The sequence below is a fragment of the Schistocerca piceifrons genome, chromosome 5, assembly GCF_021461385.2.
Source record: "Schistocerca piceifrons isolate TAMUIC-IGC-003096 chromosome 5, iqSchPice1.1, whole genome shotgun sequence".
Taxonomy (NCBI): domain Eukaryota; kingdom Metazoa; phylum Arthropoda; class Insecta; order Orthoptera; family Acrididae; genus Schistocerca; species Schistocerca piceifrons.
In genome coordinates this window covers 628,843,155-628,863,337 of record NC_060142.1, presented here as the reverse complement: position 1 = coordinate 628,863,337, position 20,183 = coordinate 628,843,155, and the positions used below count along the sequence as shown (strand labels likewise).

Here is a 20,183-nt window from a genome sequence, read left to right as displayed (position 1 = left end):
ATTCATGTCACCAAAAGTCTTGTTGCTCCTGCGACCGAACTTCACTCATTCCCACTATATCTAAGTTTAACTTATCCATTTCCCTTTTTAAATTTTCTAACCTACCTGCCCGATTAAGGGATCTGACATTTCACGCTCCGATCCGTAGAACGCCAGTTTTCTTTCTCCTGATAACTACGTCCTCCTGAGTAGTCCCCGCCCGGAGATCCGAATGGGGGACTATTTTACCTCTGGAATATTTTACCCAAGAGGACGCCATGATCATTTAATCATACAGTAAAGCTGCATGCCCTCGGGAAAAATTACGGCTGTAGTTTCCCGTTGCTTTCAGCCGTTCGCAGTACCACAACAGCAAGGCTATTTTGGTTAGTGTTACAAGGCCAGATCAGTCAATCATCCAGACTGTTGCCCCCTGCAACCACTGAAAAGGCTGCTGCCCCTCTTCAGGAACCACATGTTTGTCTGGCCTCTCAACAGATACCCCTCCGTTGTGGTTGCACCTACGGTACGGCTATCTGTATCGATGAAGCACGGAAGCCTCCCCACCAACGCCAAGGTCCGTGGTTCATGGGGGGAGCGCACAGTTACCGGAGCGAAAGACCGCGGGCTGCGGCGTGGCACTCGGTGACCTGTGCGCCGCGGCCGCGAATTGCATGCAGTCCCTAACGAGAAGAAAACACTGTGCAGCGGGGCGGTCCGAACACACGCCGCACTGTTTGTGTCGTAACGCACAGCCCCGTGGTTCTGCGGCTAAGACCGACAGGACGGGTCCCCGCCTTTTGCTGTGAACATTCCAAAAAATTTTTAAAGGGAACCGAGGACGACAGCGAACCGTCTCTACTGGACATGTGTGTTCGAATTGTGCGTGACAGACCGGAACCCAGTGGGTGGACTGTGCGGGGAGAATGTAGTGCTCGATGAGTCTGCCACCGCTTGGGCTGTGACATCATCGGTGGCGGCTGGCCACCGGCCACGCCCCGACGCTCCATGTAGGGCGGCACAGCCGTTCCTGCGCCTGCCCAAGCGGCAAAAGCTCACCTAGCACTCACCCACCCACCCACTCGCTCCTCAGGGGTCGAGTCGGCGCGGTGACAGCAGCGACGGAAACAGACGACGGTCGCGCTGGCGTTAGTCACTCCACGACAGTGGCACTCCGAACGGCTGAGTCACAGATTTCACCGTCGCCCGCGCGATATGTAACGTACTGTGGCTGCGTTGTTAATTTTGAGAGAATGCTGTAAGATTCGTTGATGGGAGGCGTAGGTTACGTTCATTTGGTGTCGTTCTTATCCTTTTCGCATCTCAGGTTCATCTCAGTTAAATGAAAGGCTTTAAGTAAAAATTCGGAGTAGGAATTACAATACAGGGAGAAGAAATAAAAACTTTGAGGCTCGCCGATGACATTGTAATTCTGTCGGAGACAGCAAAGGACCTGGAAGAGCAGCTGAACGGAATGGACAGTGTCTTGAAAGGAGGATATAAAATGAACGTTAACAAAAGCAAAACGAGGATAATGGAATGTAGTCGAATTAAATCGGGTGACGCTGCGGGAATTAGATAAGGAAATGAGACGCTGAAAGTAGTAAATGAGTTTTGCTATTTGGGGAGCAAAATAACTGATGATGGTCGAAGTAGAGAGGGTATAAAATGTAGACTGACAATGGCAAGGAAAGCGTTTCTGAGTAAGAGAAATATGTTAACATCGAGTATAGATTTAAGTGTCAGGAAGTCGTTTCTGAAATTATTTGTGTGGTGTGTATCCATTTATGGAAGTGAAACATGGACGATGAATAGTTTGGAGAAGAGGAGAATAGAAGCTTTCGAAATGTGGTCCTACAGAAGAATGCTGAAGATTAGGTGGGTAGACCACATAACTAATGAGGAGATATTGAATAGAATTGGGGAGAAGTTTGTGGCACAACTTGACTATAAGAAGGGATCGGTTGGTAGGGCATGTTCTGAGGCATCAAGGGATCACCATTTTAGTATTAGAGGGCAGCGTGGAGGGTAATAATCGTAGAGGGAGACCAAGAGATGAATACACTAAGCAGATTCAGAAGGATGTAGGTTGCTGCAGCTACTGGGAGACGAAGAAGCTTGCACAGGATAGAGTAGTATGGAGAGCTGCATCAAACCAGTCTCAGGACTGATGACCACAACGACAGCCACAAGTTATTTCCTTACGCCTTTCACTTCTTTTATTTGGGAATCATTACCATCGCTACAGCGCACATTTTTATCTTAAAATGTACGCTAGGTACGTACAACATACTTTTAAGTACGCTTCTGTATTGCACGTTTCCCCTGTTCCCAGCCCCTTGTCAGGATAAAAACAACAGGAGGCTAAGACCAGAGCTACGATATTTACTAGGTGTATAAGTATGAAACCGCACTTTCCCTTTAGATGGTGATAGCCGTCAACGTAGGGCCCGTTGAGACCGCGTCTGCAGCGCCATCTGCTTCCTTAACGCGTGACGACGAATGTCAACAAACAGTAACCCAAGTTCCTTACACCGGTATCAGTTTCAAACCCGGACGTGTCAAGTTTTGTGCCGACAGACTACGATTTGCGAACAGCAATCGTTTTCTGTTATCATGTGAAGAAAACTTTTGCGACGCATCTAATGCGTATCCAAGCTTTCGGCGAACATGCTCGTGGGAAGACTGTCTCGAGTGGTTCAAAAAATTCAAAAGTGGTGATTTTGACCTGAGAAACGACGAGTACGGGAAACCACCGAAAAAGTTCTAAGACAACGAATTGCAAGCCATATTGGATAAAGATTTCAAACACAACAGGAACCCACGGAACAACTGAATGTGACGCAGAAAGCCGTTTCTCTTCGATTGAAAGCTATGGGAGAGGTGCAAAAAGTGGGGAAAATGGGTTCCGCATAAACTGAATTAGAGACAGCAAGCAAATCGAAAGACAATTTGTGAAATGCTGCTCGCCAGATACAAAACCAAGTCGCTTCTCCATCGAGTAGTGACAGGTCACGAAAAATTGATATATTTTGTAAATCCTAAGCGTCGTAAATCGTTGGTGAATCCTGCAACACAAAATCGCTTTGGGAAGAAGACAGAGCTCTGTTTTTGGTGGGATCGGAATGGTGTAATCTATTATGAGCTGCTAAAAAGTGGTGTAACCGTTAACAGTGATCGCTACCAACAGCAAATATTCGATTTCAGTCGAGCATTACGCGAAAAACCACCGGAATATGGAAAAAGGCAACAGAGTCATATTGCTCCATGATAACGCCCCATCACACACAGCAAAACGGATCAGGGAAACTGTCGAGGCGTTCAGTTGGGAAATACCAGGGCATGCGGCTTATTCTCCAGGCTTGGCTTCTTCCGATTATCATCTATTCGCATCACTGTGACACGCTCTAGCCGAACAACGCTTCAATTCGTATGAAAATGTACGAAAATGGCTCGCTGACCGATTCGCTTCAGAAGAAGAACCGTTTTTTTGGTGTGGCATTGATAGCCTACCGGAGACATGGGGAAAATATATAAATAGCAATGGAGATTATTTTGAATAAAATGTTGTTTATAATTTATCAGTTTCAAACAACAGATATGTAATTACTGCAACCAAATTCTGGTTTCATACTTCTGCACCTGGTACATACATTGTACGTCCAATAAGTTCGGAATCTAACTTTATTCGTGGCGTAAAAGAGGAGTCAGTGCTTTAACCATGGTGGCAGCTTGAACTAACTACCAACAATGAATGTGCATTCGAGCATTCAGTTGTGAGCAGGTAGTTGTATTAAGCAGTGGTCACTGGACCATAATACAAAGTGTTTCCGTAAGAACGTGCAAAAATTTAACAAGACTTAGCGTTTGCCCCAGTAAACAATTTGAGATATCGAACCTGATATCGGAAAAACCAGCTTAAGGAGATATAGAAGTAAATTTGTCTACCGCTTTGTTTAACGTTGCCATTTTCCAGCTTATTTACATCTAACATGCGTAGAAGTTTATACGTACTTAGCTGTTTATTTACGTGTACATTCTTTTTCTGCCCTAGTAAAAACGATAATTTTTCGCTATATGTATAATGCTTGGTTTAATACGCAACAGTGTCATAAATGAATTATTTTCCACATCCGTGATACTTCTCATATCCCAAAATGTTCTTTCCAAGCATTCTCCACATCAGTGATGCATGTCAAGTGTGACAGTATTCTAAAATGTCTGCAGTGTAACGAATGCGCAAGCGTCATTAATTTACACACATACAATCCTTTCATTCTTTCTTGGGGCCTTTGTCCCGCTTCAACGCGGGGTCGGTCCTGTTACTATTGATTCGGCAGTGGTAGTAGCTGAGGGGGCCCGGATGCCCTTCCTACCGCCACCCCCCCCCCCCCCACCCCACCCCACCCCCAGGACGGAATTAGTGACCCCAGCTGTCTGCTTCTAGTGTAAGCCATGTAATAGTGAGAACGTTTTCAAATGTCGGTGAGTCGTGTAACTGAGACGGTACGTGGGGACCAGTCCGGTATTCACCGAGCGGGATGTGGAAAACAGTCTAAAAACCACAATCACGCTGGCCAGCATACCAGCCCTCGTCGTTAATCCGCCGGGCGGATTCAATTCGGGGCCGGCGCGCCTAACCGAGTCCTGGAAGCAGCGCATTAGCGCTCTCGGCTACCCTGGCGGGTCAGTTTCCACATATACATATAGTCACTAACTTAATGCACAAACTTATAAGTATGTAATCCAGTGCCAATTTTCTATACCTAATAAAAGTAGACATTTTAGAAGATAGGCCTAAGGAAGCAGTGTCGCAAAACTAACATGGCTATGCGTATAACTGCATAAAAATATGTGATAGCTGAAATACTATGCTAAGTAGGCAAGCACGCAAGCAAATTGATAGTCTAAATGTAACTTATTAGGCCTACTCTTGATGTGAGTCACAGTACACCGTTAAATTAAATATTTACTCACTTAAATTGTTTTCAAGCACCATTTGAGGAGGGGAAAAGATAATACATCATGTTATACACTAGTAAAACTAATTGATTGTACTGAATGACAGTTATTGTTATTATTACAAATGACACAGGGCATCAGAAGAAGTAGTGTGTACTTTGTAACTCTATTTAAATACGTAAAGGCCGGCCGCGGTGGTCTAGCGGTTCTAGGCGCTCAGTCCGGAACCGCGCGACTGCTACGGTCGCAGGTTCGAATCCTGCCTCGGGCATGGATGTGTGTGATGTCCTTAGGTTAGTTAGGTTTAAGTAGTTCTAAGTTCTAGGGGACTGATGACCACAAATGTTAAGTCCCATAGTGCTCAGAGCCATTTGAACCATTGAAATACGTAAAGTTTATGCAATCGTATAATGTGTGTACAGTCGTCACCTAACATTTCTTTCACTCATTACCAGATTACGGGGGGGGGGGGGGGGCAAAGATGATAACATCTTCAGTGTCAGTATATAAGGTAGGCTCTGCTGAAAACAGACCTTTCGTGCAGCGGCGCTGTATGTGGGTGATAGTTTTTACCTAGAAACAGTGTGGACGTGTTCCCAGTTGAGTTGACGGCTTCGCAGCCATTTCCTCATTTGTGGATAGTTGTTTCCGTAATTCGTTGCGTGATGGATTCCTTCCAGTCAGCACAAAGACCGGAGACCGGTTGTGCGATTACGTTGGCAGGAGGAGGGCGGCGTGCTTCACAGGTTTATTGCGAGCTGAAAGTGTGTACGGAGAGCGGTTTTGCGCACGGTGCGCAATATCCCTGTGTGGTGTCAGCGTTATGTGGCGGGATTGCGCGGCCAATAAAACCCTTGAGCATCTTCAGAAATTTCGATGGGAAGTCCTGTTACATCCTCGTCACAGCAAGTACACCGCGCCCTGTGAGTCTCGTATCTTCGGCCCTTGAAAATAATCTCTGAAAGGTCAGAGTTTCACTTGTGACAAAGAAGGGCGGGACACCTTGGAAAACTTGATCCTCCAAGCACCTACACTGAAGCCATCCACTCCCTTCCTACGCGCTGGGATCGCTGTACCAATATCAGTGGCAATTAAGTACAGATGTACTGTTCAACATTAAGTGTAATTATAGTACTGTTACTAAAATTTCTTTGCATACTGCTGCCGTCTCCTTTTGGTTTGGGTACACCTTAAAATAAAAGCTATGCTTAAGCGATCCGTTGACGATGAACTGATGACATGATTATGCCTAAATTTTGTTACGTCTGATAGTTTTGTATCACGAGTTGTAGGTTTTTGTCTGATGATGATAGCGTCAGCCGAAACGTCATAGTAGATGAAGATAAATTTGTCAATCTAGACAGCTGTATTTGCAAAAACCCTATGATGGGTCCTTTTAAAAGGACGTAGTCATTTTCCTACACACACACATACACACATATATATATATGTGCTGATCTAAAAAGATCGTCCATATATGTGCTGATCTAAAAAGATCGTCCGTCTTCGGACGATGACGGTCGTCGGCGAAGCGAAAACTCCGTTCAGCTTTGCGAAGACACCCTTACCGCGGTGTCAGGCGACCGCGCCAGAGCCCCGATATGGCGCGTGTCCCTCCTGCGGCTGACTGGGTGAGGGTCTGGACCGGTAGCAACAGCAGGGCTATCCTTCACCGGCAGCCGCCACGTGCCCTCCCGATAACATTTACATCTGACTGCGGGAGCTGCAGCTGCTGCGACAGCCGGCCACACCCCAGGGGTGGGCAGCTCCCTACCCCCTCCCCCCTACGTCTCTCTCTCGCAGGTCTGCTGCAGCCGCTGCCGTGGCGCCGACATTTCCATAGGCAAATGTGCTCGACGCGCTGCCCGCTTATCGCCCGACCAGAATGGGCTGCGTTGTCACTTATCTTCCCCGTCATCTAGGAATTCACTTTGCGGTTCGCTGTGTTGGGGTTTCTCGAACTCCAAGGCTATGGACACAGTGGCACCAAATAGACGTCGGTGACTTCCGCCGACGACCGTCATCGGCCGAAGACGGACGATCTTTTTAGATCAGCACGTCAGCACGTGGGCAATCGCAATGCAGCCCATCTCATCGCTCATCTACGTCTTCATGGATACTCTGCAAATCACATTTAAGTGCCTGGCAGAGGGTTCATCAAACCACCTTCACAATTCTGTATTATTCCAATCTCGTACGAGCTCTGATTTCCCTTATTTTATCGTGGTGATCGTTCCTCCCTATGTAGGTCGGTGTCAACAAAATATTTTCGCATTCGGAGGTGAAAGTTGGTGATGGGAATTTCCTGAGAAGATTCCGTCGCAACGAAAAACGTCTTTCTTTTAATGATTTCCAGCCCAAATCCTGTATCATTTCTGTGACACTCTCTCCCATATTTCGCGATAATACAAAACGTGCTGCCTTTCGTAGAACTTTTTCGATGTACTCGGTCAGTCCTATCTGGTAAGGGTCCCACACCGCGCAGCAGTATAGGCGTCTCCTTAGTAGATCTGTTACATACTACATTTAGATTTGACTGATTTACCGTGTAACCGAAGTTTAACAAGTTCCTTTTCGCACTCATGTGGATGACCTCAAGCTTTTCGTTATTTAGGGTCAACTGCCACTTTTCGCACCATTCAGATATTTTTTCTAAATCGTTTTGCAGTTTGTTTTGATCTGCTGATGACTTTATTATTCGATAAGCGACAGCGTCATCTGCAAACAACCGAAGGCGGCTGCTGAGATTGTCTCCCAAATCGTTTATATGGATAAGGAACAGCAAAGGGCCTATAACACTACCTTGGGGAACGCCAGAAATCACTTCTGTTTTACTCGACGACTTTCCGTCATTTACTACGAACTGTGACCTCTCTGACAGGAAATCACAAATCCAGTCACGTAACTGAGACGATATTCCATAAGGACGCAATTTTACTACGAGCCGCTTGTGTGGTACAGTGTCAAAAGCCTTCTGGAAATCCAGAAATACGGAATCGATCTGAAATCCCTTGTCAATAGCACTCAACACTTCATGTGAATAAAGAGCTAGTTTTGTTTCTCAGGAACGATGTTTTCTGAACCCATGTTGACTGTGTGTCAATAGACAGCTTTCTTCCAGGTAACTCATAATGTTCGAACACAATGTATGTTCTAAAATCCTGCTACATATCGATTAACGATATGGGCCTGTAATTTAGTGGATTACTCCTACTACCTTTCTTGAATATTGGTGTGACCTGTACAAATTTCCAGTCTTTGGGTACGGATCTTTCGTCGAGCGAACGGTTGTTGATTGTTAAGTATGGAGCTATGCATCAGCATACTCCGAAAGGAACCTAATTGGTATACAGTCTCGACCAGAAGACTTGCTTTTATTAAGTGATTTGAGTTGCTTCACTACTCCGAGGATATTTACTTCTACGTTACTCATGTTCGGAGCTGTTCTCGATTCGAATTCTGAAATATTTACTTCGTCTTCTTTTGTGAAAGCATTTCGCTGAAATATTTACTTCGTCTTCTTTTGTGAAAGCATTTCGGATGGCTGTGTTTAGTAAATCTGGTTTGGCAGCTCTGTCTTCAATAGTATCTCCATTGTTATCGCGCAGAGAAGACATGGATTGTTTCTTGGCGCTAACATACTTCACATACGACCAGAATCTCTTTGAACTTTCTGCCAGGTTTCGAGACAAAGTTTCGTTGTGTAAACTGTTATGGGCGTCTCGCCTATTCCGCGCTAAGTTTCGAGCTTCTATAAAGGATCGCCAATCTTGGGGATGCGTGTTTGTTTCGTTGTTTCTGCAACAGTGTTCTAACCCGTTTTGTGTACCAACGAGGATCAGCTCCGTCCTAGACTACGGACGACGACCGCTGGAATTCGCGTCGTCAGTTTTTCTTCAGTCGAATCGGCCGACGCACTCTCACACGACTCCGAGAAGCTGATAGGTTTCGAAAGTGGTAGTTTGTGGCATTCTGAGGGTGAAAAATACCGTAATCGGAATATAGCTCGGAATCAGAGGACTGAAGTCGCAGCTTTATTGGAAATGGTAACTAGGCAAAAATCTTTCTCGGAAATCTTAGGCATAAATTACAACCTCAAAAAATAATTTTTTGGGGTGAGGTAGGTGGTGTACCGGTATCTTACACTTAACGTCGCTGTAGTGATCCTTTTTCGGGCTGTCTACGAAGTATTATTAAGTCGATAGGGTGGTGAGGAGGTTGAATGGAGTGATATACAAATTTTGTGTATGCGTCTCAACCCTACAGTGCTTTAGGTCTTATCTTATTCTAAAATTTGTGTTTGTCTTTTTCGCACATGCTGAATGACTGTCAGTGTAGTGTGAGTGCCACATACTTCTTTGGCTCAATTTATTTGAAGTTGTGCAGTTTGTAGTCTCGCTTTTTGTTGTCAGTACGAATCATCATGTTTCTCTTTTCATCTCGTTTGTATGTTTGTGAAATTTGTCTGGTTCTTCCAGTAACAGAGGAAAGAGTGTACAGTAGTCACCAGTCTTTTTTCGAAACACATATACCTTAGTTTACATGCATTCGGCGTCCTTTTAATAGCAAAAGTCGCGATGCAGAACTCTTTTCGAAGGACAGAGGCGGCGTGGCATCCATTACGCCCAAGGAGGTTAAAATAGTGTGTACGCTCCTTCATAAAACAAATTCGAGCTTACTCACAAGGGGACCCTCCGTACTGCAAATCACGGCTTTTGATGCGCGTCAAATATGTTGTAGAGGCACTTACACTGAGTACCTGGCTATCCGGTTTTTTAGCGACGGCCCTTAGTTTTTGAAAAAATCGATTTTGAATTTCATTACCCGCTTTGTATAGCCATAACATTACATATATCTCGAGCAGGTGAGTGTAGCCCAGCGGTTAAGGTTCACGGCTACCGCGCTAGAGGTACCGTGTTCGAATCCTGGTCGTGTAGTTCTTTTTCTTTTTTCAAAATCGACCGAATTTTTCAATTTTATTTCAGAGAATATCAACAAACAATGTAAGGTGTGCGAAATTATAAAGATATATTCAGTAATTAATTTTTTCAAATATTCATTCCGTTTGTGGTTCGCAGTTGGAGTTCCATATGTTCGTACAACAGTCGCTTCTTGTATTACCTGAAATCGATCTCCGCCCATTATCGTCCCCTCTCTCGTGAATACCGTTAGCCGTAACGGCAACCCCAGCTCCTATGCCAATGAGGATGCGAGGTGCATTCCTTTATGTTCGCATCTAACTACAGCTTCAGTTGCTCGCAAAGCGTCTCTAGTGCTGTATGCTAGAAAAATTCTGTTAAATGGAAGAACCAAATGTTTCTGCAGTAGTGCAGCAAGAAGAAGATCCACAAGTAGAGGAATTGAATGAAGAATCAAAAGGCGAAATCACAAATGCCATTAAATACGCCGAAAATCTATTCCGCGATTTGGTCCCGTAACAAATACACCGCCTAGCGTGACCTCTACCAATTCCGTTGCAATTGGCGATGAGATATGTATCGCAATACAGGATCTCTTGGCCGAAAGACAGATCATTATTGATGATGAATTGATAGATTTCAACGAAGAAGATGAAGTGGGAGAATATGATGGGAACCACAAACGGAATGAATATTTGAAAAAATTAGTAACTGAATATATCGTTATAATTCCGCACACCTTACACTGTTTGTTGATATTATTTGAAATAAAATTGAAAAATTCGATCGATTTTGAAAAAAAGTACACGACAGGATTGGAACACGGTACCTCCACGGCGGTAGCCGTGAACCTTACCGCTGCGCTACGCTGACCTGCTCGAAATACCTGTAATGTTACGGAGTGCACAGCGCGCAATGAACTTCAAAATCGATTTTCTCAAAAACCAAGGCCCGTCGTTAAAAAACCAGATAGTCAGGTACACAGCGTAAGTGCCTCTACAACATATTTGAAGCGCATCAAAATCCGTGTTTCACCGTATGGAGGTCCCCTTGTCAGACTTTCTTGACCACGCCAAAAACTGACCGAGGAAAAAAAATGGTTCGAATGGCTCTGAGCACTATGGGACTTAACATCCGTGGTCATCAGTCCCCTAGAACTTAAAACTACTTAAACCTAACTAACCTAAGGACATCACACACATCCATGCCCGAGGCAGGATTCGAACCTGCGACCGTAGCAGTCGCGCGGTTCCGGACTAAGCGCCTAGAACCGCTAGACCACCGCGGCCGGCACTGACCGAGGAGGTCGGACGCACTGTGCCCAATCCGTCGGCCGACGATATTGGGCAGGATCTGGCGACTGCGTCTGCCGACCGCTGTCGCTGTGTCACTCTGGTCTAGGAGGCACGGTCAGGTGTTCGTCTGCCCCGCAGGGATGTACGATATACTAAGAAACGTAGTCGCCTCTTTAAAAGATCAAAATGGGCTCCTAGGAGCGCAGATAGGTGTGCTACAAATCGTACCATGCCGTCACGTCACAATACAGGGCTAACGTAAGTGGTGTCTGTATATGGTATCGAATTGCTGCGGTAGGATTGCATAATGTGAAGACGCGACAGAAAGATAGAAAGAAGCTATCGTATTGTGACGTGTGCATGACCACACCGTGAATGAAATTGAAGGTTGGGTGGGGACGGGCCGGGGGAGGAAAGGAAAGGGGTGGAATTCACGATGTCAGCGGCCACGAGCGAAAACCTGTGTCAGACCGGGATTCGAACCCGGTGTCTTCTGCTTACTAGGCATCTACATACATACTCCGCAATCCACCATACGGTGCGTGGCGGAGGGTACCTCGTACCACAACTAGCATCTTCTCTCTCTGTTCCACTCCCAAACAGAACGAGGTAAAAATGACTGCCTATATGCCTCTGTACGAGCCCTAATCTCTCTTATCTTATCTTTGTGGTCTTTCCGCGAAATGTAAGTTGGTGGCAGTAAAATTGTACTGCAGTCAGCCTCAAATGCTGGTTCTTTAAATTTCCTCACTAGCGATTCACGAAAAGAAGGCCTCCTTTCCTCCAGAGACTCCCACCCGAGTTCCTGAAACATTTCCGTAACACTCGCGTGATGATCAAACCTACCAGTAACAAATCTAGCAGCCCGCCTCTGAATTGCTTGTATGCTCTCCCTCAATCTGACCTGACAGGGATCCCAAACGCTCGAGCAGTACTCAAGAATAGGTCGTATTAGTGTTTTATATGCGGGCTCCTTTACATATGAACCACATCTTCCCAAAATTTTACCAACGAACTGCCCTCCCCACAACTGCCATTACATGCTTGTCCCACGTCATATCGCTCTGCAATGTTACGCCCAAATATTTAATCGACGTGACTGTGTTAAGCGCTACACTACTAATGGAGTGTTCAAATATTACGGGATTCTTTTTCCTATTCGTCTGCATTAATTTACATTTATCTATATTTAGAGTTAGCTGCCATTCTTTACACCAATCACAAATCCTGTCCAAGTCATCTTGTATCCTCCTACAGTCACTGAACGATGACACCTTCCCGTACACCACAGCATCATCAGCAAACAGCCGCACTTTGCTATCAACCCTATCCAAAAGATCATTTATATAGATAGAAAACAACCGCGGACCTACCACACTTCCCTGGGGCACTCCAGATGATAACCTCACCTCCGATGAACACTCACCATCGAGGACAACGTTCTACTACTTAAGAAGTCTTCGAGCCACTCACATACTTGGGAACGAATCCCATATGCTCGTACCTTAGGACTCTGCAATGGGGCACCGAGTCAAACGCTTTCCGGAAGTCAAGGAATATGGCATCCATCTGATACCCTTCATTTATGGTTCGCAGGATATCGTGTGGAAAAAGGGCGAGTTGCGTTTCGCAGGAGCGATGCTTTCTAAAGCCGTGCTGATGCATGGACAGCAACTTCTCTGTCTCAAGGAAATTCATTATATTCGAACTGAGAATATTTTCGAGAATGCTGCGACAAACCGATGTTAAGGATATTGGTCTGTAATTTTGAGGATCCGTCCTACTACCCTTCTTATATACAGGCGTCACCTGCGCTTTTTTCCATTCGCTCGGGACTTAACGTTGGGCAAGAGATTCGCGATAAATGCAAGCTAAGTAAGGAGCCGATGCAGCAGAGTACCCTCTGTAAAGCCGAATTGGAATGCCATCAGTTACGTCAACTGCGCGGACTGTCTCGGTACGCGCCACGGCCGGCCGACCAGCATCCCCACCCAGAGCCGCCCATCCGCCGTCCCCGTCCATATCCACCTTGTTTGCTACTTTGACATTCCCGCAGGAGGTCGAACGTGATTGTGCACTAGCATTGAAGGTGGCGGATTTATAGCCCATCGTGGCGAATCAGTTACATGAATGAGTTGTGTCCTCGCATGCATATAATCAAATAAGTGAGTGAAGTGCCTGATTTGTTGCTGTAGCAGCGCTGAGTGTCCAACCTATCTGCGGGCAGCGGCGTACCACTTGCAGCCACGTAACACGGCGTAAGGACAATGGTCGTATAAATGTGTCCTCCTGACCGACAAGGCCGGAGACGAGTTTCAGAGCTTGTCTCAACGGCGATAGGTTCCAAACCAGGCGGGAATTGCTGCATTCTGCTCTGAACGAATATAGGATAGTCGTGCTGGACGTCAGAAAAGAAGGTTGAAAGGTCGCTTTTCCTAACTTGTAACAGTATAAAGCCGTCGCATTGTACACCATAAGCAGCACCGAGCTGGCGCTATATTTACATGTAAGAGAAAATGTGTGTGTGTATTCGTCACTGAAGAAGTCTCATTAGACTAAGGCTAAAATTGTATAGCAAAACTAAAACTGCATTTATTTAGTTACCCAAGAGAAGACATAATCTCAAAATCATTAATATAGTAAACTGTGACGCTGTAATGAATTATTTAATTAGAAATATGTTCTCTTTGTTTGTTGGCAGGTTCAGTGGTCCGCAAGCTGATTGAAAAGGGATTTGGACATCACCGGTCGAACATCATGGGGAGGTAAGTCATTAACCAGTGGATGCGACACGCAGCGAAATATAACGAGCAGTTATTCGTGCTAGACTGACCGACACGAAAAACGCAACACATAAATTTCGTACAAAAAAAGTGAAATTTATTTTAAATTTCTGACACTTTTATAAGACCAATCCAGTATCTTATGATAGAATTTTGTGGCGTGGTCCCATCTAAGCGTCCAACAATGAAAAAAGAAAGACTATTATAAACAAATTTAAGAAATTAAGCTAGATATGCGCACTTCAGGGAAATTTTGAGTAAGGTCATAATGCTAATGCACGTCAGTTCAGATGTTGGACACTCCGCATTTTACTTCTCTGAACCTCGGAGACGCTCTCAGATACTTCCGTTCACGTCTTCAAAAGCGTATATTGCCACCTGCCGCACTAATGATAGCATTCAACCTTTCAGGCATACCCCTCACTAATGCGGTAATGTCCTGTTGATGAATCATATCCTAATCTTCCAGACGGGCGTTCCGTATGTCCTGTAGGGTCTCTGGACACTGTTGGCGGGCTCGTCTCCCCAGCCGGTCCCAAACCAGAACAAGTGGATTCAAATCAGGGCTCCGAGCAGGCCGACCCGTAGCTTGAATCACTGTTTCATCCAAGAACTCTTGCACATTTCGCGCAACATGTGGGCATGCTCTGCCCTGCATTACTATAAAATCGTTACCAGTAAATGGAGCGAAAGGCACAACATGCTCCAGAAGGGTTTCCTGCGCCTCCCGATGTGCGGTAAGGATCCCATGCTCCACGAAGCGCAGATCCGTGCTTGCAGCTGTATTGATTCCTGCCAACACCATTACAGAACCACGCTGAAAAGGCATCCTAGACGAGAATGTGCAAGGAGAATACCTTTCCCGTGGCCTTCTACAGACCCCTCTCTTCCATCAGGTGATCAGAGGCCAAATCGCGACTCGTCGGTGAACAACACTTAATCCCATTGTTGTACTGTCCAGTGAAGATGTTCCCTTGGGAAACGAAGTCGAGCAGTGCAGTGCTCTGTGGTGAGTTCCGGACGTGTAGCAGCTCTTCTGGCCTGAAGGTTGGCTTCTTCCAGTCTTCTTCAAACAGTTCTCTCACTAACATTGACCCATCGAACATGGTGGAATGGATTTCGTTCTTCAATAGTAGTGGTGTGACGGTTTCAGAGAACTTAAAGTTGTAAGAAGCGATCATATCTCTCCGATGTTGCTCTTCTCGGGCCTGTTCCTGGTCTCCTTGCAAAGCCTCCAGTTTCCTCGTAGCTTCTTGCGGTTCTGGATATCGTGGAAGGTGTAGTCCTCAATACTTCCGCAACGTAATGTAAGCTGCAGCCATTTTCCACCAAAGCAACAGCTTACGCAGCTTGCTCAGGCCTTAACGGCATGTTTACTCTACGAAACCGGTTACGACAATCGCTGAAAGAGGCGACGAACACTTGTGACTGTATGGGGAACAATTGAATGTACAACAATGAGCGCTTCAAGGGCAGGAAATCGTCGCAGACATTCAGTGATGTCTTTTGCAAGTTGCACCGGAAAAAACGATTGAAGCTTGTGCACTAAACAATCAACACTTCATTGTTTGCTCGCAAAGCGACGCCAATAACATACCCGTCTCAAAAAATTAGTTGAAGTACTTCGCTTTGATTAAGTAGATAATTACACAGCGATTACACATCATTTATTGAGTGTTGCGTTTTTCATGCCTGTCGGTGTATTTGTTCAGGGCGACCTGACAGAGATGTTTACGGTTTGCGTGGAGCGGAAGAAGCAAGCCCCGCCCCACCCAAGTCTCGCACGTGGGCTTCCACCGATCCAGAACTGCAGGGCACTGTTCCCGGACGTTGTGAGCGAGTAGTATGCTGGATCGACTGGGTCGTTCGCGTCATTCCTTCCTTCCGACACTTCCAGTTTTTCACAACTAGTAGGCTGTTTCTTGCTATGCCAAGTATTTACCGTGAAAAGGCAGCAGCCCAGCCGTGTCACCGCACGCACGTATTCGAATTTGCTACATCTGGAGAAGCAGCAGGGCGCAAGGGTTCTGAGGGGCAGTGGCAGCGGTGGTGTACCGGTCATACAAAATTAGGTTTCCAGTAGTTCCCGAAAGTAATTAAAACATGAGTGTCACACTGGATCCATAAAACCAACAACTCCCAGGATTCCAGGACGGCAGTTTTAGAGCGAAAATTGGGTTACTTCAATTACAAGACCTCAAATGAACGGCAATAGAATTATCTAAACTTGTAAACAGTATTTCCACGTATTGTGAATGCTAAATGTAAGTTGCATGGTGCTCGGTAATACGTTGCACAAATCATGTTATGTGAAATGAAACGAGACGTTGTGCTCAACATTTCTTGTACACTGCAAACCGAAAATAAGACCCACGCTTTACCTTAACAAAGGGAACGGCTCGTCTTTTCTCATTTGCGTAAAACCTGGAAAAGTTAATTATAAGTTTGTTACCGAAGTAATTCGAAAGTCTGTAAATAAAGGGCACACACGGGCATGAGAGAGAGAGAAAGGAGGGGGGGGGGGAGGGCAAGGAGGAGCGCTGCAATGTCCCGCACGAGCGAAGTTTAATAATTTATCGTAATTGCAGCATGGTGCTCCGCATTAGCCCAGTACACTCGGAAAAGATAAAGTGAAAAATGGCTCTGAGCACTATGCGACTTTACTTCTGAGATCATCAGTCGCCTAGAACTTAGAACTAATTAAACCTAACTAACCTAAGGACATCACACACACCCATACCTGAGGCAGGATTCGAAACTGCGACCGTAGCGGTCGCTCGGTTCCAGACTGTAACGCCTAGAACCGCACGGCCACTCCGGCCTGCAAAAGATAAAGTGACCGTAGTTTTTTGTGCGGTGTTTGGTTTTACCTGCCTCATGTTTATTGCGTTGTACCGGAAGTCACTCAGCCCCCAGCCTGTCTCTTGTTGAGAGGCGGCCAACTTGCACCCTACCCACCGCGTAGCTGTTCCACAGTCAGCCGCTGGTGCGTGCCGGGCCGGGAGGGCCCTGTGTTAACAGTGGGTGAGAGAGGGAAGGGAGAGAGAGAGAGAGAGAGAGAGAGAGAGAGAGAGAGAGAGAGAGAGAGAGAGAGAGAGCGCTAGCTTCTGATGGTACTGAGGACTCTGTTCCCTGGCCTAATACTGAAGCCAGCCTAACTTGGTGTTCAGCATAGGCCCTGTTAGGGCCCAGTAGTCTTTCAGGAGTTATAACGACCACAAAAGCGAAATGGAAACTGCTCATATCTTTAGTCAGTTACTGCACGTTACTACTATTCACAATAGCTCAAAGTAATTTTCTATTTTTAGAAGTCCTGTTACGGTGGAATCGCTACTATTCAGCCCCTAAACACTTTTTCACAGTATACTATAACTAGTATGTATGACTCCCATGCCCTGAATATCCATTTCGTAAGTTCACGGATGCAGACTTCGAAATTTTTACGAGAAACACGTTTCTATTTGCTGTCGTTCCTTTGTTGGAAAAGATGCTTTCAGCGAGGCCGTAGCGCGATTCCGTGTTGTTTGCATTTCCGAAACGCTCGTGCTTTCTCGGATACACTGGTCGTAACCATCAGGGTATAATATGTTACATGTCAAGTTTAACTGGAGTATCTGGGTACAAATGCCCTGTTATTAGGATTACGGGCACGCGGCATCCGCATATGTTTAGGTATTAAATTAATGCGAAAAAATTACATAAAAGTAGTGCTACTAAAAGTACAGAAGTAAGATAAATGTAATAAAAATATAGAGTGAGTAAACCAAGGAAAAAGGAAGGCACTGAAAAATAACAGATATCAGATCAGTGATAAACGTAACATCAAAATTGAGGTCCACATTAGACACAAGGTGTGAAAGTAATCGACAACCCTGGAAGCGAACAGAGGCGGTGGCAAGTGGGGGGGGGGGGGGGGGAGGCTATGGGGGCTATAGCCCCTCCAATGGAGTATCATATTACACTGGATAAAATGACTTCAGAAATCGGCGAATATATTACTTCAACAGATTCAGTCATTATTTTTTTTATAATTATGTAGCAATATTGGTTGCAATGTTTTTCACACACATTTTAAGAAAAGAATAAGAGCGGCAAATAGCTTACTATCAAAACCAACAAAAGTCATTTAACTTAAAATGGGCGTCTTATTTTTTATTAATATACATTGCCGTTGTGGCCGAGCAGCTCTAGGTGCTTCAATCCGGAACCGTGCTGCTGCTACGGTCGCAGGTCGAACCTGCCCCGGGCATGGATGTGTGTGATGTCCTTAGGTTAGTTAGGTTTAAGTAGTTCTAAGTTCTAGGGGACTGATGACCTCAGATGTTAAGTCCCATAGTGCTCAGAGCCATTTGAACCATTTTTTTTAACAATAATCAAGAAAGCTAAATATGCCGGGATGCCTACCAGCACTTAAATTGCTGACCGCAGACAAGAACTTCGAAATCGCAGGACATATGCGTCAAATCGTATTGTTTACCCGGGCACACACATTCTGTAGACACGTTTGTACCCTAAACTCCAAAACAGTTACCAAAAACTACTTTAAGCAACACCAACTTCTGCCAATTTGTCGGTGGAGGACCCCAACCCTCCTTTTGTGAAGCGATATTCCATTCCCCCAAACGCCCCCCCCCCCTTTTGACCGACTTCTAGAATCGCCCCTGGAAGCGAAATAAGATATGGCGGGCGTAGAGAGGCGGATGCTAGAGGCGGCCTAGCGGAAGCAGAGGGGCCGCTGCTCGCCAGTAGAAGCCTACATGCGTCACGCGCAGGCCTTGTTCTGACTGAGGAATTCCTTAGAATGAGCGTCTGTCGCACGGCACTATACGGAAGCGGGTCACGGACTGGGAAAACGGGAAGAGAGAAGAATCGAAGCGTTTCACATGAGGTCCTGTCGGAGGGTGTCGAAAATTAAGGAAGTCGACAAGATAAAGAAATGAGGTAGTCTTCCACAGAAATGAACCAGAGAGGGTTAAATAAATCCTCCGTGCTCAGCACACAACCCTGTTCCTCTCGAGCAACACCGAGAGGACCTGTGCAGATCCGTCTTGCCCTCCGGACGGACAGATTGAAACGGAGGGGGAGGGGATTTTTATCACTGTTGTGACGTCGGGCGAGAGACAGCGGCTTGTTTGCACGCTTAACTGCCATTAAATCCTCCTAAATATGACTCAGTTTTCTGGCTGACAGATCAAAGAAAGACAACGTCTGCACCGCATTGTACGTTAAACTGTAACATGATAAAATGACACGCGAGTTGTGAATATGCTGTAAGAATAGTTTGCCAATTGCAGAGACGTTGTTACCACTTATTGACCTCCAGTTACATATTCCTAGTGACGTGCTTAGTGTTTGAATCCCCGGAAGCGTTCTTTGGTGTGTACTGCACTTTGGTGTGTACTGCAAATTTTTTAAGGACGAAATTGCGTTATTATGCCAGTCGTGACTCGACACGGTGCTTTCGCTGGAAACGTCGCGTAATGGACGGAGGAGCGTACGGCAGGCTCGCAGAAGCGGAGGCTGGCTTTGAGTGCTTTTGGCTGAGACCTGTTACCCCTCTTCTCGGCGTCACGGCTGTGGTTTTCAGCTATTTTCACTCAACACGCCTCACCCTCGCTTATTCTTTCGCAGAAGATTTCTCTCTTTCGCGCGCAAAGACACGCCGAGAAGGGGAAAGCTATCACCTTTACCGTTCCAGACGTCCTCTCTGCGTACATTGGTCTTTCCAGGGTGCGGAAGAAAAGCTCCGTCTTCGCAGGATACTGACCCTAAAAATGTAGGCGTGTGAACGTGGAGCAGTTGGAGTATCGTAAGGATGACGCAGTGGACACGTTGAGATTAACCTGTTCCTGGCTAACAGTCGTCCTGCAAGTAGCGAACTGTACCAGCGCAGCTTTGAACCGTGTGGTGGTAACCTTTCTCGTCGCAGCTGCGAACTGCAGAGAAGACACACTGTCAGGAACTGGTATGACGAATGATCCAAAATTGCTTTACAGTATGTCGAAATATAAATAAAAAGTACTAATTATTTTTCTTTTAGCGTAGCTCTCGCAGTAGTTTCGTTGCTAAATGTAGTTGCCATGTCGTTCATCTCTGAAGAGCGTAACTTTGACCTGATTGTTGCTTTTGTGATGTATCGATTATATTCGCTTGTGTATAATTGTTTCTTTTTTTCAAATAATTATACACAATATCTGGGTGAGAATCAAAATGAAGCTCAGTATGTTAACAAATGTTCAGATGTG

At 45.7% G+C, this 20,183-nt stretch overlaps 1 protein-coding gene across 2 annotated transcripts in view; it reads left to right on the top strand.

The window, feature by feature from the left end:
• The window catches only part of LOC124797879 (CD109 antigen), an 855,659-nt gene that overhangs the window by 597,726 nt on the left and 237,750 nt on the right, over nt 1–20,183 (top strand). For both annotated transcript variants that reach the window (XM_047260975.1, XM_047260976.1), the window contains one exon: nt 13,857–13,920. In XM_047260975.1, coding sequence (XP_047116931.1) covers nt 13,913–13,920 — 8 coding nt within the window. In that variant the 5' untranslated portion in view covers nt 13,857–13,912. The remainder of the gene's footprint in view (nt 1–13,856; nt 13,921–20,183) is intronic.